Source organism: Taudactylus pleione, unplaced genomic scaffold (genome assembly GCF_031769625.1).
Source record: "Taudactylus pleione unplaced genomic scaffold, aTauple2 ptg000619l, whole genome shotgun sequence".
NCBI lineage: Eukaryota > Metazoa > Chordata > Amphibia > Anura > Myobatrachidae > Taudactylus > Taudactylus pleione.
The window spans coordinates 4,905,506-4,925,659 of NW_028285021.1; the positions used below are offsets into that span (position 1 = coordinate 4,905,506).

The following is a 20,154-nucleotide window of genomic DNA, read 5'->3' on the forward strand; positions in this document are numbered from 1 at the left end:
TGCACCTTGGTAAAGCATGCTGCACTCCAGGTAGGAAAGATTAGACGTTACCCATAACAACCAATGAGATTCTAGCTATTGTCTTCTATAAGGTGCTAGATAAATGAGAAGTACAATCTGATTGATTGCTATGGGCAAATGCCTCCACTAGTGTTCACTCTAGCTCCGGCGGCAGGCAGTGGGCCGGAGCTAGAGAGGGCAACTTTGTGCGCGCGCCGAAGGCGCCCGCGTGCCCGAAAAGGAGGCGTGTCTACAAGACGCGTCCCCTTTTCGTCTTACTTGGGGGCGTGCCCGGCACTTACGGACACGCCGGGCAGCCCCCAAGCGCTGCAGACAGTGAGACCGGTGACCGGTGAATTTCTCCACCCGCGGGACACTGCGACCCGCGGGTGAAGACGGCACCCGCAGGCTGTGAGGGCAGGGTGCTTTTTGCCCTCCTTCTGGAGGGCAGGGTGCTTTTTGCCCTCCAGAAGGAGGGCAAAGCGCCGCGCCCCGCTAAAACAACCTAGCGGGAATGCTACCCCACTTCTATAAACCTGCACTGTAGTAAGTATACCCCTAAGAGTTGGGAGGGGTGTGTCCCAGGTGAACTTTAAATTGTAGTGGTAGAATGGATGCTCTAATGTTTAGTATTACTGCCTCACAGCACAGAGTTCTTAGGTTTGATTCCCATCATGGCCCTAACTGTGTGGAGTTTGTATGTTCTCTTTCTGCTTGCCTGGGTTTCCTCCGGGTACCCCGGTTTCCTCCCACAATCCAAACATATTCTGGTAGGTTAATTGGCTACTAACATAAATTAACCCTAGTGTGTATGTGTGTGTCCATGTAATAGGGAATACAGATTGTAAGCTCCATTAGGGCAGGGACCGATGTGACTGGTCTTTGTAATGCACTGCAGTATATTTGTGTACTATATAAATAACTGGTAATAAATAAATAGTATAAAAATAAAGCTGTCCAGCATCCTTGGGCTACATGCAACAGCAGCCAGTATTTATGCTGCATGCCTAAATAAATATCTAGATAATTGTACCCCTTGCAGTGCAACCTGGATCTGTCCAGGTGTAAAGTTGCGTATGCTGGGTACACACTGGCAGACGACCGCCCGTACACTTGATGCAGAGGCTGCGGAGAAGGGGCGCGATGCGACCCCTGGCCAGCGGAAGCCGCGGCGAGATGATGGTTGATCAGTGTGTATGAACAACCATCATCTGCAGATATATCTGTTAGGTGTGTACCCAGCTTTAGTTTAGTTTTTTTTTACTTTATTTGCTTTGCCCCCAACTCTGAATCAGCCCCACAGCATTAGCTTGGTGATGGGACCGGTCTCAGTCATTACAGTAGTCACTGTACTATTATTAACTGGGCAAAGCTTTATAAACTTGTAGCAGGAGCTGATCTAATGGAAAATTAGTTCTCACAAGTGGCTGCGCTGTAGGTCTGTGTTCCTGGAGAGGGAAGGTGCTGAATAGAGCAGATTATGCTCCCTGTTCCCCCTCCAGGTCTGTGTGTCTGCTCTTCTATATTTTGCTGCACAGTATTTATAGCAGGTGGGGTGTGTCTCTCCCTGCCTGGCATCACCTCCCCTCCCTCCTGCTTCCTGCTTCTCCAACTTAACTCTCTGCTGCTCACCTAGTATTGCATGAAAGTGCATCAGGGTGCCAGGCTGTGCCCCCCTAATCATGCACCTCTCTGCCCTATTCTTGCTCTGCCCGCAAATGCTGTTTTAGCTAATTCATCAAAGCTCCACAAAACTTCATTTTTATAACGTAGATTTCACTCTCTGCGTCCACCCAGAATCAGGTTAATGTAGTAAGCAGAATTAACACTGAAATGACAGTCTCACCTGATGGAGACAGAGAGTGGAGTAACAGAGGAGAGAGAGAGATAGTGGGGTAACAGAGGAGAGAGAGAGATAGTGGGGTAACAGGAGAGAGAGAGGCAGAGTGGGGTTACAGGAGAGAGAGAGTGGGATTACAGGAGAGAGAGAGAGTGGGATTACAGGAGAGAGAGAGAGTGGGGTTACAGGAGAGAGAGAGAGTGGGGTTACAGGAGAGAGAGTGGGGTTACAGGAGAGAGAGAGAGTGGGGTTGCAGGAGAGAGAGGCAGAGAGTGGAGGTTAGAGGAGAGAGAGGCAGAGTGTGGGGGTTACAGGAGAGAGAGGCAGAGTGTGGGGGTTACAGGAGAGAGAGGCAGAGTGTGGGGGTTACAGGAGAGAGAGGCAGAGAGTGGGGGCTACAGGAGAGAGGCAGAGAGTGGGGGTTACAGAGGAGAGAGACAGAGTGGGGGTTACAGAGGAGAGAGGCAGAGAGTGGGGGTTACAGAGGAGAGAGGCAGAGAGTGGGGGTTACAGAGGAGAGAGGCAGAGAGTGGGGTTACAGAGGAGAGAGGCAGAGAGTGGGGGTTACAGAGGAGAGAGGCAGAGAGTGGGGGTTACAGAGGAGAGAGGCAGAGAGTGGGGGTTACAGAGGAGAGAGACAGAGAGTGGGGGTTACAGGAGAGAGAGGCAGCGAGTGGGGTTACAGGAGAGAGAGGCAGCGAGTGGGGTTACAGGAGAGAGAGGCAGAGAGTGGGGTTACAGGAGAGAGAGGCAGAGAGTGGGGGTTACAGAGGAGAGAGGCAGAGAGTGGGGGTTACAGGAGAGAGAGGCAGAGAGTGGGGTTACAGGAGAGGCGGAGAGTGGGGGTTACAGGAGAGGCAGAGAGTGGGGTAACAGGAGAGAGAGGCAGAGAGTGGGGTAACAGGAGAGAGAGGCAGAGAGTGGGGGTTACAGGAGAGAGAGGCAGAGAGTGGGGGTTACAGGAGAGAGAGGCAGAGAGTGGGGGTTACAGGAGAGAGAGGCAGAGAGTGGGGGTTACAGAGGAGAGAGGCAGAGAGTGGGGTTACAGGGGAGAGAGACAGAGAGTGGAGGTTACAGGAGAGAGAGACAGAGAGTGGAGGTTACAGGAGAGAGAGGCAGAGTGGGGGTTACAGGAGAGAGAGGCAGAGAGTGGGGGTTACAGGAGAGAGAGGCAGAGAGTGGGGGTTACAGGAGAGAGAGGCAGAGAGTGGGGGTTACAGGAGAGAGAGGCAGAGAGTGGGGTTACAGGAGAGAGAGGCAGAGAGTGGGGTTACAGGAGAGAGAGGCAGAGAGTGGGGTTACAGGGGAGAGAGACAGAGTGGAGGTTACAGGAGAGAGAGGCAGAGAGTGGAGGTTACAGGAGAGAGAGGCAGAGAGTGGGGTTACAGGAGAGAGAGGCAGAGAGTGGGGTTACAGGAGAGAGAGGCAGAGAGTGGGGTTACAGGAGAGAGGCAGAGAGTGGGGTAACAGGAGAGAGAGGCAGAGAGTGGGGTAACAGGAGAGAGAGGCAGAGAGTGGGGTAACAGGAGAGAGAGGCAGAGAGTGGGGTAACAGGAGAGAGAGGCAGAGAGTGGGGTAACAGGAGAGAGAGGCAGAGAGTGGGGGTTACAGGAGAGAGAGGCAGAGAGTGGGGGTTACAGGAGAGAGAGGCAGAGAGTGGGGGTTACAGAGGAGAGAGGCAGAGAGTGGGGTTACAGGAGAGAGAGGCAGAGAGTGGGGGTTACAGGAGAGAGAGGCAGAGCCATTGTTCTGGAGCGGTTTGTGAACTTGGCTAATTTTATTGTGAGCATCATACATGGCAGCTCTTATAGCGTCTTCAAGTAAGATGTGATTGTGCCTTCTCATCCATATTAATATATATGTTCCTTTCAATGTGTTCAGTAAGTGAGAGAGGCAGAAATTAACTAATTAATTTGGGGGGTTTAAGGTTAGACATGAAGGGGGGAGGGTTAGGCACTAACTGGGAGGCTTTGGGTGCGGGGGGGAAGGTTAAGGTGCAGGAAGGAAGGGTTAGGAGGTGAAGGGGGGGGAGGGTTAGTGTAATTACGTAGCCCCTGTCAGCATGCTGACGATCGGGATGCCGTTGTTGGCCTTTTGACAGGCGCCATCCCGACCGCCGGTATCCCATTCTCTTTAACAACCACCTGCTAGGGCAAATTACATGCTATCACCAATTACATATGTAAATATCTTCAGCAGAGTGTTCTACTGTACAAGCGAGGGTGCAATTTGTAATCATTTATGTACGGGGCTGCACATATAGAAAGTAAAAGCAGCGCAGCCTATCGCAGTTACCAGTGACCACATCCTGTGTGTGTGTGTGTGTGTGTGTGTGTGTGTGTGTTCGGTATAGTGAATGCTCTACATTTACTTTCCATTGTTCCGCTTCCCAGATTTTGCTTTGGCTAGTTGTGAGTCAGTGACTATCAGGATCCTATGTCCAGGGGTGTCTGATCACCTTGCTGCCTGAGGCTGGGAAGGAAATGGGCTGTGATACCTAAAGCTATCAGTCTTCTATGATGTAAAACACTTCAAGTCCTGATATTGTAACGTTAATAATCCGGTATATGGACAGACAAGAAGCTTCTGCAGCAGCATAAAGTGCTTTCCAACATGTATTCATTCCCTCTATTGTGCAGAACCAGCTGCCTCAGGGTATGCCAGAAGAGCCATACTTTCCCAATGGTTGTCTCACTCTCTATAAATGAGGTGGAGACCACCAGTGCCCTTGTAAATCTGTCTTCCGATCATACACTTCCCCACCGGGAGATTTATAGTATCCCTGGTTAGGTGAGTGAAGCAGTTTGCTAAGCAACAGCCCATTGGTAAACGGTCAGCTGACGTGCTCAGGAGGGAAGAGAACTCTCGGTACATTGATGTGCATGTGTTTGTGCTCCCATCTGGACCATGTGTGGAATTAATACCTTAAGTGACCTTTTAAACTGATATAAGTAAAGTATAGACTGTATGGTGACTGTGGTAAGTCTGGTCTCACTGGTTTTGTATAGATAGATTGTTGCCAGTGTTATCATGTGTTGCATTTAGGAATCATACACAGATATGGTTGTGTAACAGACTCCGGGAGCTTATCGGGTATGAAGATATTTGGGGTGGTAGAATTGTGATGGGGGGTCGTCATTTCTAAGCAAAGTCCATTTCCTGTAGCAGATTGATGGGTGCTGGCATGGCATCAGCCTCTATAAGCCGGGGTTTGCTGGTGGCGGAGACTGGTAGATTGCCCTGTATATGTGAAAGTTAGACACCTCGCACTTTCACATTGTTTATGGCAACCTCTTATATTGTGTTTTATGTTTTGCTCTATGTAATAAATGCCACCCAATATCTGGCATTTGTAGTTTGAAGTTATGTCGTTATTACTTGTACTTGTGTAAGTTTATATAACTTTGTGGTTCACAAGAGATTTGCAGAAATAATATTATGAGGACCCAAACCAAAGCCGTTTCGGGTACCAGATTTTTGGGTTTTTAGTATCGAAAATAAAGTGCATGTTAGTGGTGACTCTACAACATGCAGGTGTGAAGGAGAACGTGATGTACAAATGTGTACACATACATCTTACCTTTGTGCGCTACAAGTCTCGTTAAACATAACCCCTGAGTGCCTTGCGACTAGGTGGCACCGACCATCTTTTTGTGCGACTTTTATACCTTCATAGGCGTCTTATTCGCAAAGCGATGCGAATAGCACAAGCAGCAGGGTCAGCTTTTCGCATGCAGATACACCCGCAGTCGCACACAGAATATAGGCATATCATTTTAATCAGCAGCAACTGCTTGTGCATCTTATTTACATTGATTTGCAATGTATTTGCTTTATTAGAGTAGGAAGTCCACTGGGGCTTGCGGCCACGAGACCCTACCACAAGGGTCTCGTTGCAAGCCCGATGGTCAAGACCATCGCGACCATCACCTGGCCGCTCGCATAAGCTGTGGGTGGTCACCCACAGCTATGCGAGCGGCCAGGAGGCTGTGTTTGAAAAAAAACAACAAAAAAAACAACAAACGTCCTGTTTCAGAGCGAGCGCTCTCCAAGAGCGTCCGGCTGTGAATCAGGCCCTCAGACTGCACAGATAGCCTGGCTGTGATACAGTAGTGTCATGCGTGCACTGTGTCTAGCAGGGAAGATGTAGTCTTAAGGCACACATCCACTAGACAATTAAATTGAACGATAATGATATCGTTCGATAATCGTTGGTCGTGTAGACATCATCGTACAAATATGTTGTACAACCTGACGATACCGTCAAGTTCAACACGTTTGCAGATGATTGATGTTCCTACACTGAACGACTGCTCCATCAGTGTAAGCACATTACAGACTGACAAACATCTGCACGATTACAATGTCATAATCGTGTAGACTTTTGCCTGTCCTCTAGTGGATGTGTGCCGTTTAGTTCTTTTGCCATGCACAACATCTGGCTACTGATAAGCCCCCAGCATGTTCCTCTCTTTGTACTGCTTATTGTAAAGGCTCCAGCGCTTCTTGTGTAAGTGACACTTCATGTGCATCCTGTTACTGTGTGTCACAGTTTTCATATGGCTACACAGTGGGGAGCATACCTGCCCTTCCCACCTGAACACAGCAGATTTCTTTATATCCAAACAAATATCAGTGGTGTCTCCCCGGTCTCTTTGTGTTGGCATAGAGAGGAGGGGGTCTTGGATCGCAGTGCTCTCCTCCTTTCTATGAATAAGACCTTTCAGACTGTTTGTTTTTCTCCTCGCCTCCCTCCCTGTCTCCTCCTCACTTTACCATTGGAGAAGGGCCTGGTGTCCCGTCCCCCCTCCTTACTTTATGTGCTGGGAAGTTTCGGAGTTGGTCCTGTCACTGTGCTGTCTATCGCGAGGCGGAGGGGGGAGCGCTTATGTGAGAATGCTGGGGGACCCCACGCCACTCTCTTCAGACAGGACCCTGCTTGTGGGCAGCCCCAAATCTGGATTTAGTTGCAAGATGGTCCTGCAGGCAGTGGGCAGAGTATTAAGGTAGGAGCTCTATGTATAGTTCAGCTTGTGGTCTATGAGCTTTGTCTGGCTGGTTTAGTGACATAGTGGTGTGAAGTATTCCATGGACTTCTAGACCTGTTGCTGGTTAAACAAGTACTAGAACTGTATTAGCAGCGCCGTTCTACCTGCAGCCCTCAGATTGTGGTTTGTCACATCATGCTGCCTATTCTGCAAGAGTTTCTAGTTATTCATGCTGGGGATGGGAATATTGAAGCCGTTAAGTGGTTCATAGATATTTTTCTGTTCCTATCCTTTTTTTTCCCCTACTTTGGGTAATTCATGCACGCTCCTTCCTCCCTAACCCAGCTTCTATCCATGAGTCTTCTTTAGGAGACGCCAGAGCAGAGCGCAGGTGAGATTGTCACTTTCAGTTGGGGCATTTTTGCAGCAAATTCTTGCGATGCATTTTGGATAAAGTGCAGACATTGGTAAAGCGCAGTTATAGAGCAGACTGGGATGCCTGGTCTGTGTCTACAGTAGTGTGCATGCACTGTCATCACTTTCTGACCACAGTGTTTGCAGTTGCTGCTGTGAGAGCAGCACATACATTCAGGCCTAGGAGTACATGATCCTGAGGGGTCTATTTACTAAGCAGTGTTAGGAGACAGAGTGATAAGGTGCCAGCCAATCAGCTCCCAACTGTCATTTTTCAAATACAGGCTGTGAGATGACAGTTGGGAGCTGATTGGCTGGCACCTTATCACTTTTCACTCTGTCTCCTAACACTGCTTAGTAAATAGACCCCTAAATCCTGCAGAGCTAGCAATGCTACTGTCTGCATTGTCAGGGATGTCAAACGTATACCGTAGACAAAAAGAAGAAGAACCTGACTTAGACCTGTGAATATTATTTAAAGGAACTTTAATCTAACCGAATATATTGATAGTGTTTTTTTTTCCCTTTTAATATTCATAAATCTATGCTATAAATGACAGCTTTTGTAAGTGGGTGCACTCAGGAGCATCTATTTCCTTTTGAAGTAAAGTGTTGCTGCTGTATATACAGAATCGCACACGATCACCAATGACCCATTTCATATTCTCACAATTATAATGAAGAGTTGAGATTTGGTTTAATGAGCACGTCTGGTACGTTGCTGAAACTTGGTCCATGGGAACAAGTTGGTGTAAGCAATGCAAAGTGCTTTAAATCATATTGGTAGAAAAATATTACCACTGCTGTTGCTGTTGTTGTTGTTATTATAACAAGCAAATGTTGGTGTCCATTATCTGTGTATATGTGCTATGTAATGTTCCCCACATAAAGGCAGATTTACTAAACACAATATATGGAATAAATCCGTTAATCCCAGCGCTGGTATCTAGGAATAATTACTCAAAAATATTGGAAACTAAGAAAAATCAAAAAGAACTCTGCCGCAAGTGAACTAAGCCGGGTGAGGGCTTATATTTGAACACAGAGTGATAAAACCGGTATCCCTGCACTTAGTTAAAGAACTCAGCGCAGTGATACCTGTTTTATCAATCAAATTTACTAAACATCAGATTTTCAAAGCCACCGATGACTGGCGGCTTTGACCTAAGCTTTTCATACTGCAATACTAATGGTATGGAAGCCTGATTCAGCATTAATTACTATTGCTGTCAGGTCAAAGCTGCTGATCATTGACTGCTTTGAAAATCTGACGTTTTTTAAATTTCCCCATAGTATGTAGGGAAAAAATGCATACATTTCTATGGTCCCGAACAGCAATTGTGCAAGAACTTTATTGTATCAGCTGTGACCACCCAAAGAAAAGTAAATAGCACATGGATATCATTTTACACAATTGAAATATATACCTTGTTCATGGTGCGTGTACTTGCTGAAAAACATTAGTCTCTGTATTTTTCCACTTTTCATTAAGTGGGAGCTGCCATACCGTCCAGTGTACAGGGGAAATATATACTATACACCGTTATAAGAGCTAATATATAAATATTAGTAGTAATTGGTTGAAGTCCCTGAGTTCACAGCTGCATACTCTCCACCTAAGGTGAACTGTCCTCATCTGGCCTGGATCATTCCATTCATAACTGCAATGCCAACTTGTAACGTGGGCAGCACAATGTGTTTGATGTTAGGCAGCAGGAATTCTCAGGCTTAGAAATACTGTTGTCACCATAGGGCAGGGATGGGGAACCTCCTGCCGGGGGCCTTATAAGGCCCTCTGTATCACTTGGTCTGGCCCTCAGAGCTTTTTTCTGCTAGCCTCATTTGGCTAGTAGGGTGCCTAGAATGGCACACTGCAGCCAGAATCTATGCAGCAGTGCCACCTGGAGCATCCTTAGGACGCTGCAGATGGTCACACCACTGCCCTTACAGCTCCCCGAACATCCTCGGGATGCTCCAGGCATTGCTGTAATCACCAGCGATTGTGGTCCGGCCCCCATGTGACATCACGCAAAGGGGGCATGGCCTAGACAAGGCCCGCAAATAATGTTATAGATATCAAAAAGGCCCTTGGCAGAAAAAAGGTTAGGTACAGAGGCGATGTAATAGAGCAGCGATTAGGGCAGGTATAGGTGCAGAGGCTATGTAATAGAGCAGCGATCAGGGCAGGTATAGGTGCAGAGGCCATGTAATAGAGCAGCGATCAGGGCAGGTATAGATGCAGAGGCCATGTAATAGAGCAGCGATCAGAGCAGGTATAGGTGCAGAGGCCATGTGATAGAGCAGCGATCAGGACAGGTATAGGTGCAGAGGCGATGTAATAGAGCAGCGATCAGGACAGGTATAGGTGCAGAGGCCATGTAATAGAGCAGCGATCAATTTGTAGCCGGCGAAAACAGGAGCCTGCGGAAAGGTATTTTCGGGAATTCATCACGGGGACAACTCCTAATGATGTCCAAACATGGGGGATCACTGTGGGTACCCCTGTTTAGCCCTGCAGAATGTGTTCTGCATTTTTAAATAGCCGCGGCAGGTGTTTTTTCCCCGACATTGAAGAAGTGATGCAGAAGAGCACTTAGCTTTTTTTTCATTTTTAAAAGTGGTCCCATCAAATGTGGGGTACATAAAAATGGGTACTAGTATATTTTTAAGTCCCTAAACTGATTTTTTTAAAATTCTGCAAAAATGCACCTGCCGCTATTAGCCTATTCTAGAAAACACTCGCTGCTTACTTACAGAACACCCCTGAACCTATTGCCCTATTTTTACACACTGTTCCCCATTTTTTCTTTTTTTACCCCAAAACTAATTTTTTGGGGGTGTCCCTATTATTATTATTATTTTTTTACTTCTTTTTGACACAGTTCGTTTTTAGGGGCTATTCCCAGGGACGCAGGCTAGTATTTTAACGCCTGCACCCCTAACCCCCAACTCTGCACTTTTTTCACCATATAAAACATGGTGAAAAGTTATCCCCGTTATCTTTCAAAGACTTTTCGAACCTGCGAAAAGCCTTTGAAATTGAATACGGGGATAATTGAAATGGGTTTAAATGACGCCATCGGCAATAAATTATCGCCGATTCCGACTTTTCGCAGCCTAATTGAATAACCCTATATGTGTTTGTAGTTATGTGGTTAAATGCTGAGAGGATGATAATAGTATCTGTATATGGGAGATGTGTGTTATAAACCAATACTAATATGAAGATATGTAATACTGCTGAATGTGGTTTCTAGGTAGAAGTATATTTTTATGGGAAGTGTATGTGATGTGTTATGTATTGATATTAACATCTGTGATATTGCTGAATGTTGTTTGGAGGTGTGGTATTATCAGTGTGGGTGTATACATTGTGGTAATACTGTTCATTCTAGCACCCTGCACCTCTCACATCCCGTGCAGTTCCACTTTCCTGCCCAGTGTGTTGCATCCTGCTGTGGTGCTTCTTGCACATTCAGCTGATGCAACAAACTGCTGAGATACACACCAGAGTGTGCTAGAAGCACCAGAGCAGAGAGCCACACCCCAAGCAGAAAAAGAGGAACTGCACAGATTGAGAGGTGCAGGTTGCTAGAATGAACCCTAAATGCCGATGGGCTAGGTGGATATTCTATTATGCTCTATGCCATTATGTGTATTGCAAGATGGTGTGTGTAGTACAGTATCTGATGGGCGGTATATGTATATGTCTAAAGAGTGTATGTGTGTGTATATGTGTGTGTACATGTATATATATTGGTATGCGTGTGCTGGATATTTTAGAATGTATGGTATGGGGTGCTAATGGTGTGTTGTGTTGGATGTGCATAGTCTTAAAATTAACCTAATCAATAACCTACTATATTGTAACTGTGTATGTATGTGGGTCCAGCCTGGAAGGATGGTATATACTTTTGATTATAGGGGTGTGAGTTGTGCATGAAGGGAGAAAAAAGGGGGGGTTCTGGCCATAGGGCAGTGATTAGGACAGGACAGGTACACAGGCCATATAATAGAGCAGTGATTAGGACAGGACAGGTACACAGGCCATATAATAGAGCAGTGATTAGGACACAATAGGTACACAGGTCATATAATAGAGCAGTGATTAGGACAGAACAGGTACACAGGCCATATAATAGAGCAGTGATTAGGACAGGACAGGTACAGAGACCATATAATTAGAGCAGTGATTAGGACAGGACAGATACAGAGGCCATAGGGCAGTGATCAGGACAGGTACAGAGGCCATATAATAGAGCAGTGATTAGGACAGGACAGGTACAGAGGCCATATAATAGAGCAGTGATTAGAACAGGACAGGTACAGAGGCCATATAATAGAGCAGTGATTAGGACAGGACAGGTACAGAGGCCATATAATAGAGCAGTGATTAGGACAGGACAGGTACAGAGGCCATATAATAGAGCAGTGATTAGGACAGAACAGGTACAGAGGACATATAATAGAGCAGTGATTAGGACAGAACAGGTACACAGGCCATATAATAGAGCAGTGATTAGGACAGGACAGGTACAGAGGCCATAGGGCAGTGATCAGGACAGGTACAGAGGCCATATAATAGAGCAGTGATTAGGACAGGACAGGTACAGAGGCCATATAATAGAGCAGTGATTAGGACAGAACAGGTACACAGGACATATAATAGAGCAGGACAGGTACAGAGGCCATATAATAGAGCAGGACAGGTACAGAGGCCATATAATAGAGCAGCGGTTAGGACAGGACAGGTACAGAGGCCATATAATAGAGCAGTGATTAGGACAGGACAGGTACAGAGACCATATAATTAGAGAAGTGATTAGGACAGGACAGGTACAGAGGCCATATAATAGAGCAGGACAGGTACAGAGGCCATATAATAGAGCAGCGGTTAGGACAGGACAGGTACAGAGGCCATATAATAGAGCAGGACAGGTACAGAGGCCATATAATAGAGCAGCGGTTAGGACAGGACAGGTACAGAGGCCATATAATAGAGCAGTGATTAGGACAGGACAGGTACAGAGACCATATAATTAGAGAAGTGATTAGGACAGGACAGGTACAGAGACCATATAATAGGGCAGTGATTAGGACACAGAATAGGTACACAGGTCATATAATAGAGCAGTGATTAGGACACAGAATAGGTACACAGGTCATGTAATAGAGCAGTGATTAGGACAGGACAGGTTCAGAGGCCATATAATTAGAGCAGTGATTAGGACAGAATAGGTACACAGGTCATATAATAGAGCAGTGATTAGGACACAGAATAGGTACACAGGTCATATAATAGAGCAGTGATTAGGACAGGACAGGTACAGAGGCCATATAATAGGGCAGTGATTAGGACAGGACAGGTTCAGAGGCCATATAATTAGAGCAGTGATTAGGACAGAACAGGTACACATGCCATATAATAGAGCAGTGATTAGGACAGGACAGGTACAGAGGCCATATAATAGGGCAGTGATTAGGACAGGACAGGTTCAGAGGCCATATAATTAGAGCAGTGATTAGGACAGAACAGGTACACCGGTCATATAATAGAGCAGTGATTAGGACAGAACAGGTACACAGGCCATATATAGTGATAATTACAGGACAGGTACAGAGACCATGTAATACACCAGCAATTGTATAATTTGTTGCCATATATTTGGTGGGTGGTGATGTCACTTCTGTAGATTATGAACATCTACTATGGAGGAATGTGGAATGATTGTGAGGACAAAACTTACCAGAATAATACAAGTAAACATAAGTTTGTGTATAATATGGCATACATAATGCCTCCTACAGTAATACAACAGTCTCTTCAGACTCCTGCTGCCTGTCCATTAATGTGCTAATTGTAGTCTTCTATTTTACAGTCTGAGTACATTATTCATATGGTTTTATGTACAATATATTGTAGCTGGTATATGAATAGTTTTGGTTATGGCAGGGCTGTAGGAGCCAGAGAACACTCCACACAAAAGAGGTACCCAACACACCCCATTCCACAGAACTTGTTATTTATAACCTATAACTATAGCAGAATTGCATCCCATACAGCAGCACAACAATATTACCAGTACTCTGTAATGACATCAATGCTTACTGGCCTGGGGCTTTAGTACAGTGTCACATCTGGCAATAACAAAATCTTTGTTGCTAGTTAGAAACAAGAATTCAAATGACTTACGCAATCCTTTTATATAGAGGCTATAACTGTGCATGGAAGTGACTGTGATCTAGATCAGCACCGTTACATGTTTGGTGTCAGCAGTAAACAGCTGACCGATAACCAAAAGTCAACATATTTATGTGAGGGAAGTAAATGCGAGAGATCAATGGTGGATTATTATTTGTGACTGCAGGTATCAGGCCAATGACGAAGAAGCTGTGAAGTTGGGACTTTAATAACATATGGGGTGTTAACTATATTGTCAGAAAGATTGATAGGGGTGGGGCTGCGGTGTCATGATCCCATGTTTCATCAGTGTTTAGTCATCTTCCGTCCTTTGTGGTTCTCACCAAGAGCAGTGATGCTCCTGCCGCATATCTGTGGTCTGTAATCGGATATATTGGAAAAGATAGCCATCATTAGTATTCCCTCATAGTAGAATACTTTGTATTGAGCATGTGAGTAGATCTTTTATTATAGTACCATTCTGATGTATGGGAGATGCTGTGTTCAGAGGTTATTGCTTGTTTGGCCACTAGGTGGCACTGTACTCTTTAGATGCTTTTTGGCGATGCATCCGCTTCATCTGGGAATTTCACAATGCTCATGAGATCATAAGCCCAGTATTTTCCATGGTGTTGAGAAGCTTCCGTCATCACCTGTCCCAGCTTTTACTCAAGGAGATCGCTTTGGTATTATGGCCTGGGGGGCAGATATCTGTATTCATGCTGCTAAAGCTGCACAAGGGGTAACCATAATAAATATATGCGCTTTAAACTTTTTTATTTCCTTCAAGCATTGCTACTTGCTCTCGTGTATTTGCACCTATTGCACAAGTGACGATAAACCAGGAAGCAGACTTGTGGGCTTGTGTAATACTAAGAGAATCATTATTGTAGTTCTGTGATTGGTTATGTTCAGTAGTTTAGGTGTCTCTCACCCCTGTCCATGTTATTTTCTATCCCCAGATTTCATTTGCACAAATGTGTGACTTAGCAGTGGGCAACAGTCGGTCTCATACTGCCCCCCTGGCCAGTCATTGCCCTCCACAGTTCCTTTCTGGTTATCCCCAAGTTACACAATGAGCACAGAGCCTTCCCACAGTCTCTGGGGTATATTCAATGTAGCGCAAGATTCCGATTCTGACTGTGCATATACCGGTTGTTGTGGAGGAAACCCTTGTTGTATTTATACACGTATGTCTGAGCTGTGAGCAAACTCAAGCCAGGTTCTTCTGCATGCTTACATATTAACAAGCAAGGTGCTAGTAGAACCACGTGGCTAATTAGTTCTAAACTATATTGCAGATTACTTAATGATGTATTCTTATTAACTTGATGTGATATAAGATTATATTTTGCACAATGTCGTTAATTTAATCCCCCCCATCTATTAATGAACCATACAAATAATTATCTGAAACATCATTTAATAAGTGTTCACTCCCCTTGGCTAATACATTACACCTGGGTCAGGTCAGGTTAAGCTGGTTACACACGTAAAGATTTTCTGTCCAACCATCCAACTAGTTGATTGGTTGGAATGAAAATCTGATAAGGTATGAAAGCAAATGACAATCAGCAATTTGCTCCCAAAGCCGGAGAATGGACAAAAACTGTTGTTTGAACAAATTGTTTAGATCAAACATTTAACAAACTTGTCTGACGGCCATTTTCATCTCTCTTCTGGCATTTAGGAGCAAATTGCTGATCATCAGTTAAGGTGCATACACACTAGACGATATGCTCCCTGAGCGATATCGTCTAGTGTGTCCCCGGCAGGCTGTGCTCAATGTCGTTCATGACATTGAGCACAGCCGCTTAACGATATCGTTCAGTGCCGGGCTCTCTCCCCCATTCCCTGACATGCAGCAACCTGACGAGATCGTCAGGTTGGCCTGCATGTGAGCCCGATGAACGATGATGACGAACGACCCGCGGGAACGTGCGTCGTGGTCATCGTTCATCTTTTTGGGCTTAAAAATGGACGATAAAGTGGACGACTGAACGATAGCGATATCGTTATCGTTCAGTCGTCCACTTTATCGCCCAGTGTGTACGCACCTTAACTCCCATATATTACCAGATTTTCATTCCAACCAATCAAGTTGGCTGGTTGGATGTAAGTTGGTCTAGTGTGTGGCCAGCTTTACTCTACATGTATAACTACCTTATATAATACAAAGCGATAACATGAGAAAGGGACATAAAGCACCTCCCTTAGTGCTTTGATTTGGTAATGTGACCTGATGCTTCTCTGTAAAGTGAATGTGTGGCCCTTGTGTATGTAATTAGTGAGCCCCCATCAGGCCATGGTGTTTTTAGTTGTGTTGATATAGAGGAAGATGGGAGAAATCCACCTGCAAGACGGTTGATAATTTAACTTCACTAGGGACAAAAATCCATTATGAGAGTGCAGCCTATACATCCACTAGGGCCTGTGTATATCATATACCTTCTGGAGCCACAGGCTGCATTCTCATGAGCGTTGGTACCTACCACAAAATGGCTGCCTCCACCAGTACAGACAGTGTTTGCAGGAGTTCTGGAGTCCGCTCCTGTAACCACCTGGTGCGCCTCATATTATAAACCATTTGTGTGAGCATGTCTAGCGCCTGTGTCCCTGTATCTGTTGGAAGGCTCTCTGTATCTATATCTGCTGAAGGAACTCTGGGATTGCTGCTTCCTTCCTGTGTTGGCACCTAAGCCTTTCTTTCATCTGCCCACTTTGCACCACAGTGATGAGTTACAAGTGATGTGACAGCCTCCGTGCCAGTCAGTGCTCCCCACCTATGTTTGTCTGTGTAGTCAGGCCATGCCCGTCTGTTTCCTGTGTGTGTTTTGCTCTGGTTATGGTATGTGTAACATGCCTGGGCACTGCCCCCGTCTCCTCACCCTCCCCTTGTCTCCGGGAGTCTGTGGCGGCTCTAGGAATCCTTTTAAGGCAAAGAGTTCTCTGTGAGAAGGAGAGCATGGGGAAGACAAACTGGCAAAGGTTCCAGTCATTTAACCTTATCAGTACCAGTACTGGAGTGGTGAAGATATTTCTGATTCATTGTTTATTTGCACAGAGCAGAATGAAAAGTTGGCAAGCCCAGGCAACCTCATAAGTCTCAGGTTTAAGGATCTCTAGAACCACATGCTCTGCCTGTGTGCAATCTAGTACACGTAGAGTGCCTTGTACCTGCATAACTCAGCCCAGTGTGCAGCTTGGCTGATGTCCTGAACATTACACTATTTCAGGATGACGCAGGTCTCCAGCCAGCTTGTTTCTGGGAAGTCTATAATCTTTCCATGGAACATTATGGTTACATAGACTGTACATTCTATGTCATATGTTGTAGCCCACTGTGCCTTACTCCGTGACATTGTTATTCACACGCTAAACAATTGCCAAGTGTTCTGCATGCGATCTCCAGCAATGGGTTGGGTACGGATGTCGGTGCTTGGGTTCCCGGCGATTAAAATACCAACACTGGCATCCCGACAGGGTTAGGATACCGACACCTGTCGGTAAGTATCCTAATCCTACCCCTAACCATCTCCGCACCCTAAACCTAACCTTCCCCCCGTTTTTATTCAAAATGAAAATGTCTCTTTAATGCACTTTATTTTTCATTTTAATAAATAAGATCTAAAAAATTGGGTGACAGAAAAATCCTAATATCTTTTTAAAGCCGTGTTTCCTAAGTTAGGTCCTCCAAGGTATACTAACAGTCCAGGTTTTAAGGATATCCAGTCTTGAGCACAAATGGTTAAATCAAAATAACTGAAGTACTAATTGTCACCTGTACTCCAGTATGGTTATCGTTAAAAGCTGAACTGTTAGCGTTCCATGTGGATCGAGATTGGGAGACACCTGCTTTAAAGCAAGAAACACACTCTTAACCTGTCTGTCATGTCTGCAGAAAATCAAAGACTAAGCCAAATGGTAAAAAAGTGGTTTCTGAGGAGAAGAAGCTGTACCTGGAACCTGAATATACCCGAGTCCGTGTCACAGACTTTGAATTCAAGCAGCTAGTGACATTACCTCTGGAAATTGACCTCAACGAGTGGCTGGCCAGCAACAGTAGGTTTCTAAGCACTGGCTTATGTGTCTGTGTCAGTTTGTATGTGCATGCATCTATACATATATGCAAACATAACAGTAGGAGGAATGGGCCGCTAGGGAGATTCTTTTGTTTCCATTGATAAAACCTTTACTTCAGCTCTGTGGAAAATCAAAGCATTTCTAGGTAAAAGCCTCCTGCAGTTAGATGTTGGGACTAAATGACATCTCTATTTTAACATATATTACGAGGTGTGGCTGTTAAATAATGAGACTGTGCTTATAAAAAATAAATCATCCTGTGTGAGTGGGGGAACATTGACTTTGGATTATACCAAAACGGATTTGCAAGTATCACCCGTCTCGCACAGATAGCTTGCTGTCACACAGCGTTGGAAGAAGTTGTGTTTTTCTCGTGTGCCGTAAAAATGTTTAATTGAAAAGTAGAGCAATGTGTTCACTTCAAATATATTGTTAAATTGAACAAAACACCCACCGAATCTTTCCGTATGCTAACTGAGATTTATGGGGCAGATTGTATGGCACTTGTGTTTGGGTGGCACAAAAGATTTAGTGACGGTCGTGAGGATGTCGAAGATGATGAACGAAGGCCTTGCACATCAAAAATAAATGGAAATGTGGAAAAAACGTACAAAAATTGTTCGAATTGACCGTCGACTCGCAATCAGAATGATAATAGGAATGGTAAATATTGATAAAGTACCTGTAAGACAAGTTTTCCACGGTATTCAACTGGTGCTGTTTTTCGCGCTGATCGCGCCCAAAGTGGTTGGCTTTAGCTGCGTAAAACAGCTACCCCCGACCAAAGTGCTGGGCACAATCGTGAAAAGTGCTGTTTGGGCGCCCAAACAGGTCACTTTTCGCCCATTTCAGCTCGCACCCCTCTGGGGCTGCGAGCTGAAATGGTGCGCTGGCAGCTGATCGCGGCCGTCAGGAGCAACAATTGAATAACTCCTGTCGGGTGCGTAAAGGGGCGAAACACATGAATACCGCCTATTATTTTAACATGACAAAAGTTTGTGCTAAGATGGTCCCCAGGTTTCTCACTGCTGAGCATAAAGAAACTCAAAAGCGAATTTGTACAGACATTTTGGAACAAATTCAAGCATATTCACATTTTTATACAAAGTTATTACCTGCGATGATACATGGACTTCCCAGTCCATGCACAGGAAAACGCCATCATCACCAAGAATGAAGAAAGCAAATCTAAATTCAAGTCCATGGTAATTGTTTTCTTTGATATCAAGGATGTTCTTTTGAAAGTCTGGGTACCAGAAGGCGCAATCAACACTACTACTAAAATGTTCTAGCAACTTTGCGGGAAAGAATCAGAAGAAAGAGGCTAGAGTTGTGGAAAATGGTTTCATGCTCCATCAGGACAACTCACCAGCCCACACAGCTCTCTCTGTGAAGCAGTTTTTGGCTGAGAAACAGATTGCAGTGCTAGAACACCCTCCATACTCGCCAGACCTGGCACCGTGTGACTTCTTTCTTCTCCCTAAAGTCAAATCTGTACACAAGGGATCCTGTTTTGCATCAGTTACTGAGGTAAAGAAGAAAATGACGGAGCTGTTGAGACAGCTGACAGGTAATGAGCTGCAACACGGCTTTGACCAACGGAAAATAAGAATGCAGACGTGTGGATGCAGAAGGGGAGTACAAAGAAGGGGAACGAAGTTTAAATGTACTTAATATAATTAAACATAAATTACAGCATCAGAGTCGTTATTTAATAGCCACAACTATTACCTACTGCATGACAGCTGCTATAGATCAGGATTTAGGCCATTTAAGAATCTATATTTGTGGAACTACAAGTCACAGTGGGACCTGGTGACCTCTGACTGACCTAGCATGCCAGGGCTTTAGGGGGAATTCCATTAATGTGATGTACTGTTCCAGAACAGCACGTCGCATCCGCAAGCAAAGGAAGTTTTCCCTCCCACGCCATAGAGGTGTTTGAAAACCTGTGATGACGTCACGAGCATAAATGGTCTATATGTGTATAACTGGCCATTCGCAGCCATGTCCGGCAGGCACATCGCGAAGAATTGATTCACCCACAACAACCGGTAAACCACATATCTACAATAGATGAAGAATTTGGGAAATCCTGAAAACAAAAACCGCTTTTTACTTACAAATTTAAAAACCCTCGATTACATAACCATTAAGTACAGACAAAGTTATACTAGGAATTCTGATAAATGCCATGTAACGCCTGTTGTCCTTTGTGAAAAACAAACAGTGAAGATAGTAGTTCATTTTGTTTGTATTAAATTTTGTTTTATTTGTCTCTCACATTCAGTTACCACTTTCTTCAACCACATTAACCTTCAGTACAGCACCATCTCAGAGTTCTGCACAGGGGAGACGTGCCAGACCATGGCTGCCTGCAACACGTAAGTGGGGGGTGGCTGTCCTTCTGAACCTGCTGCTGTAACCCTCAGTTAGGGCCCTCCCAGCTGTCTATCACAGGCTGTAGTTATACTTGGTCATTGGTGAAATCCTGCATTGCTTCACCAGCCACTAGTTACAGGTTGCCCAGGTATAGGAGGACTGTAACTCATATGTTGGGTTAGGTTCACCTGTTTGCGTTGCTTTGTCCTGCTCTTTGTTTTGATGGTCAGGTTCCCTGTGCTGTTCCCTAATTTCCTATAGACATA

The 20,154-nt window shown here is 45.1% G+C and overlaps 1 protein-coding gene across 2 annotated transcripts in view; it reads left to right on the forward strand.

Moving 5' to 3' along the window:
- MOB2 (MOB kinase activator 2) overlaps positions 1-20,154 on the forward strand; it is a 60,467-nt gene that overhangs the window by 33,444 nt on the left and 6,869 nt on the right. Inside the window, exons 1-3 of one of the 2 annotated variants that reach the window (XM_088454558.1) lie at positions 6,677-6,846; positions 17,325-17,485; positions 19,797-19,890. In XM_088454558.1, coding sequence (XP_088310684.1) covers positions 6,737-6,846; positions 17,325-17,485; positions 19,797-19,890 — 365 coding nt within the window. In that variant the 5' untranslated portion in view covers positions 6,677-6,736. Of the gene's footprint in view, positions 1-6,676; positions 6,847-17,324; positions 17,486-19,796; positions 19,891-20,154 lie in introns of those variants that run through there. The other variant, XM_088454559.1, reaches the window with a different exon arrangement.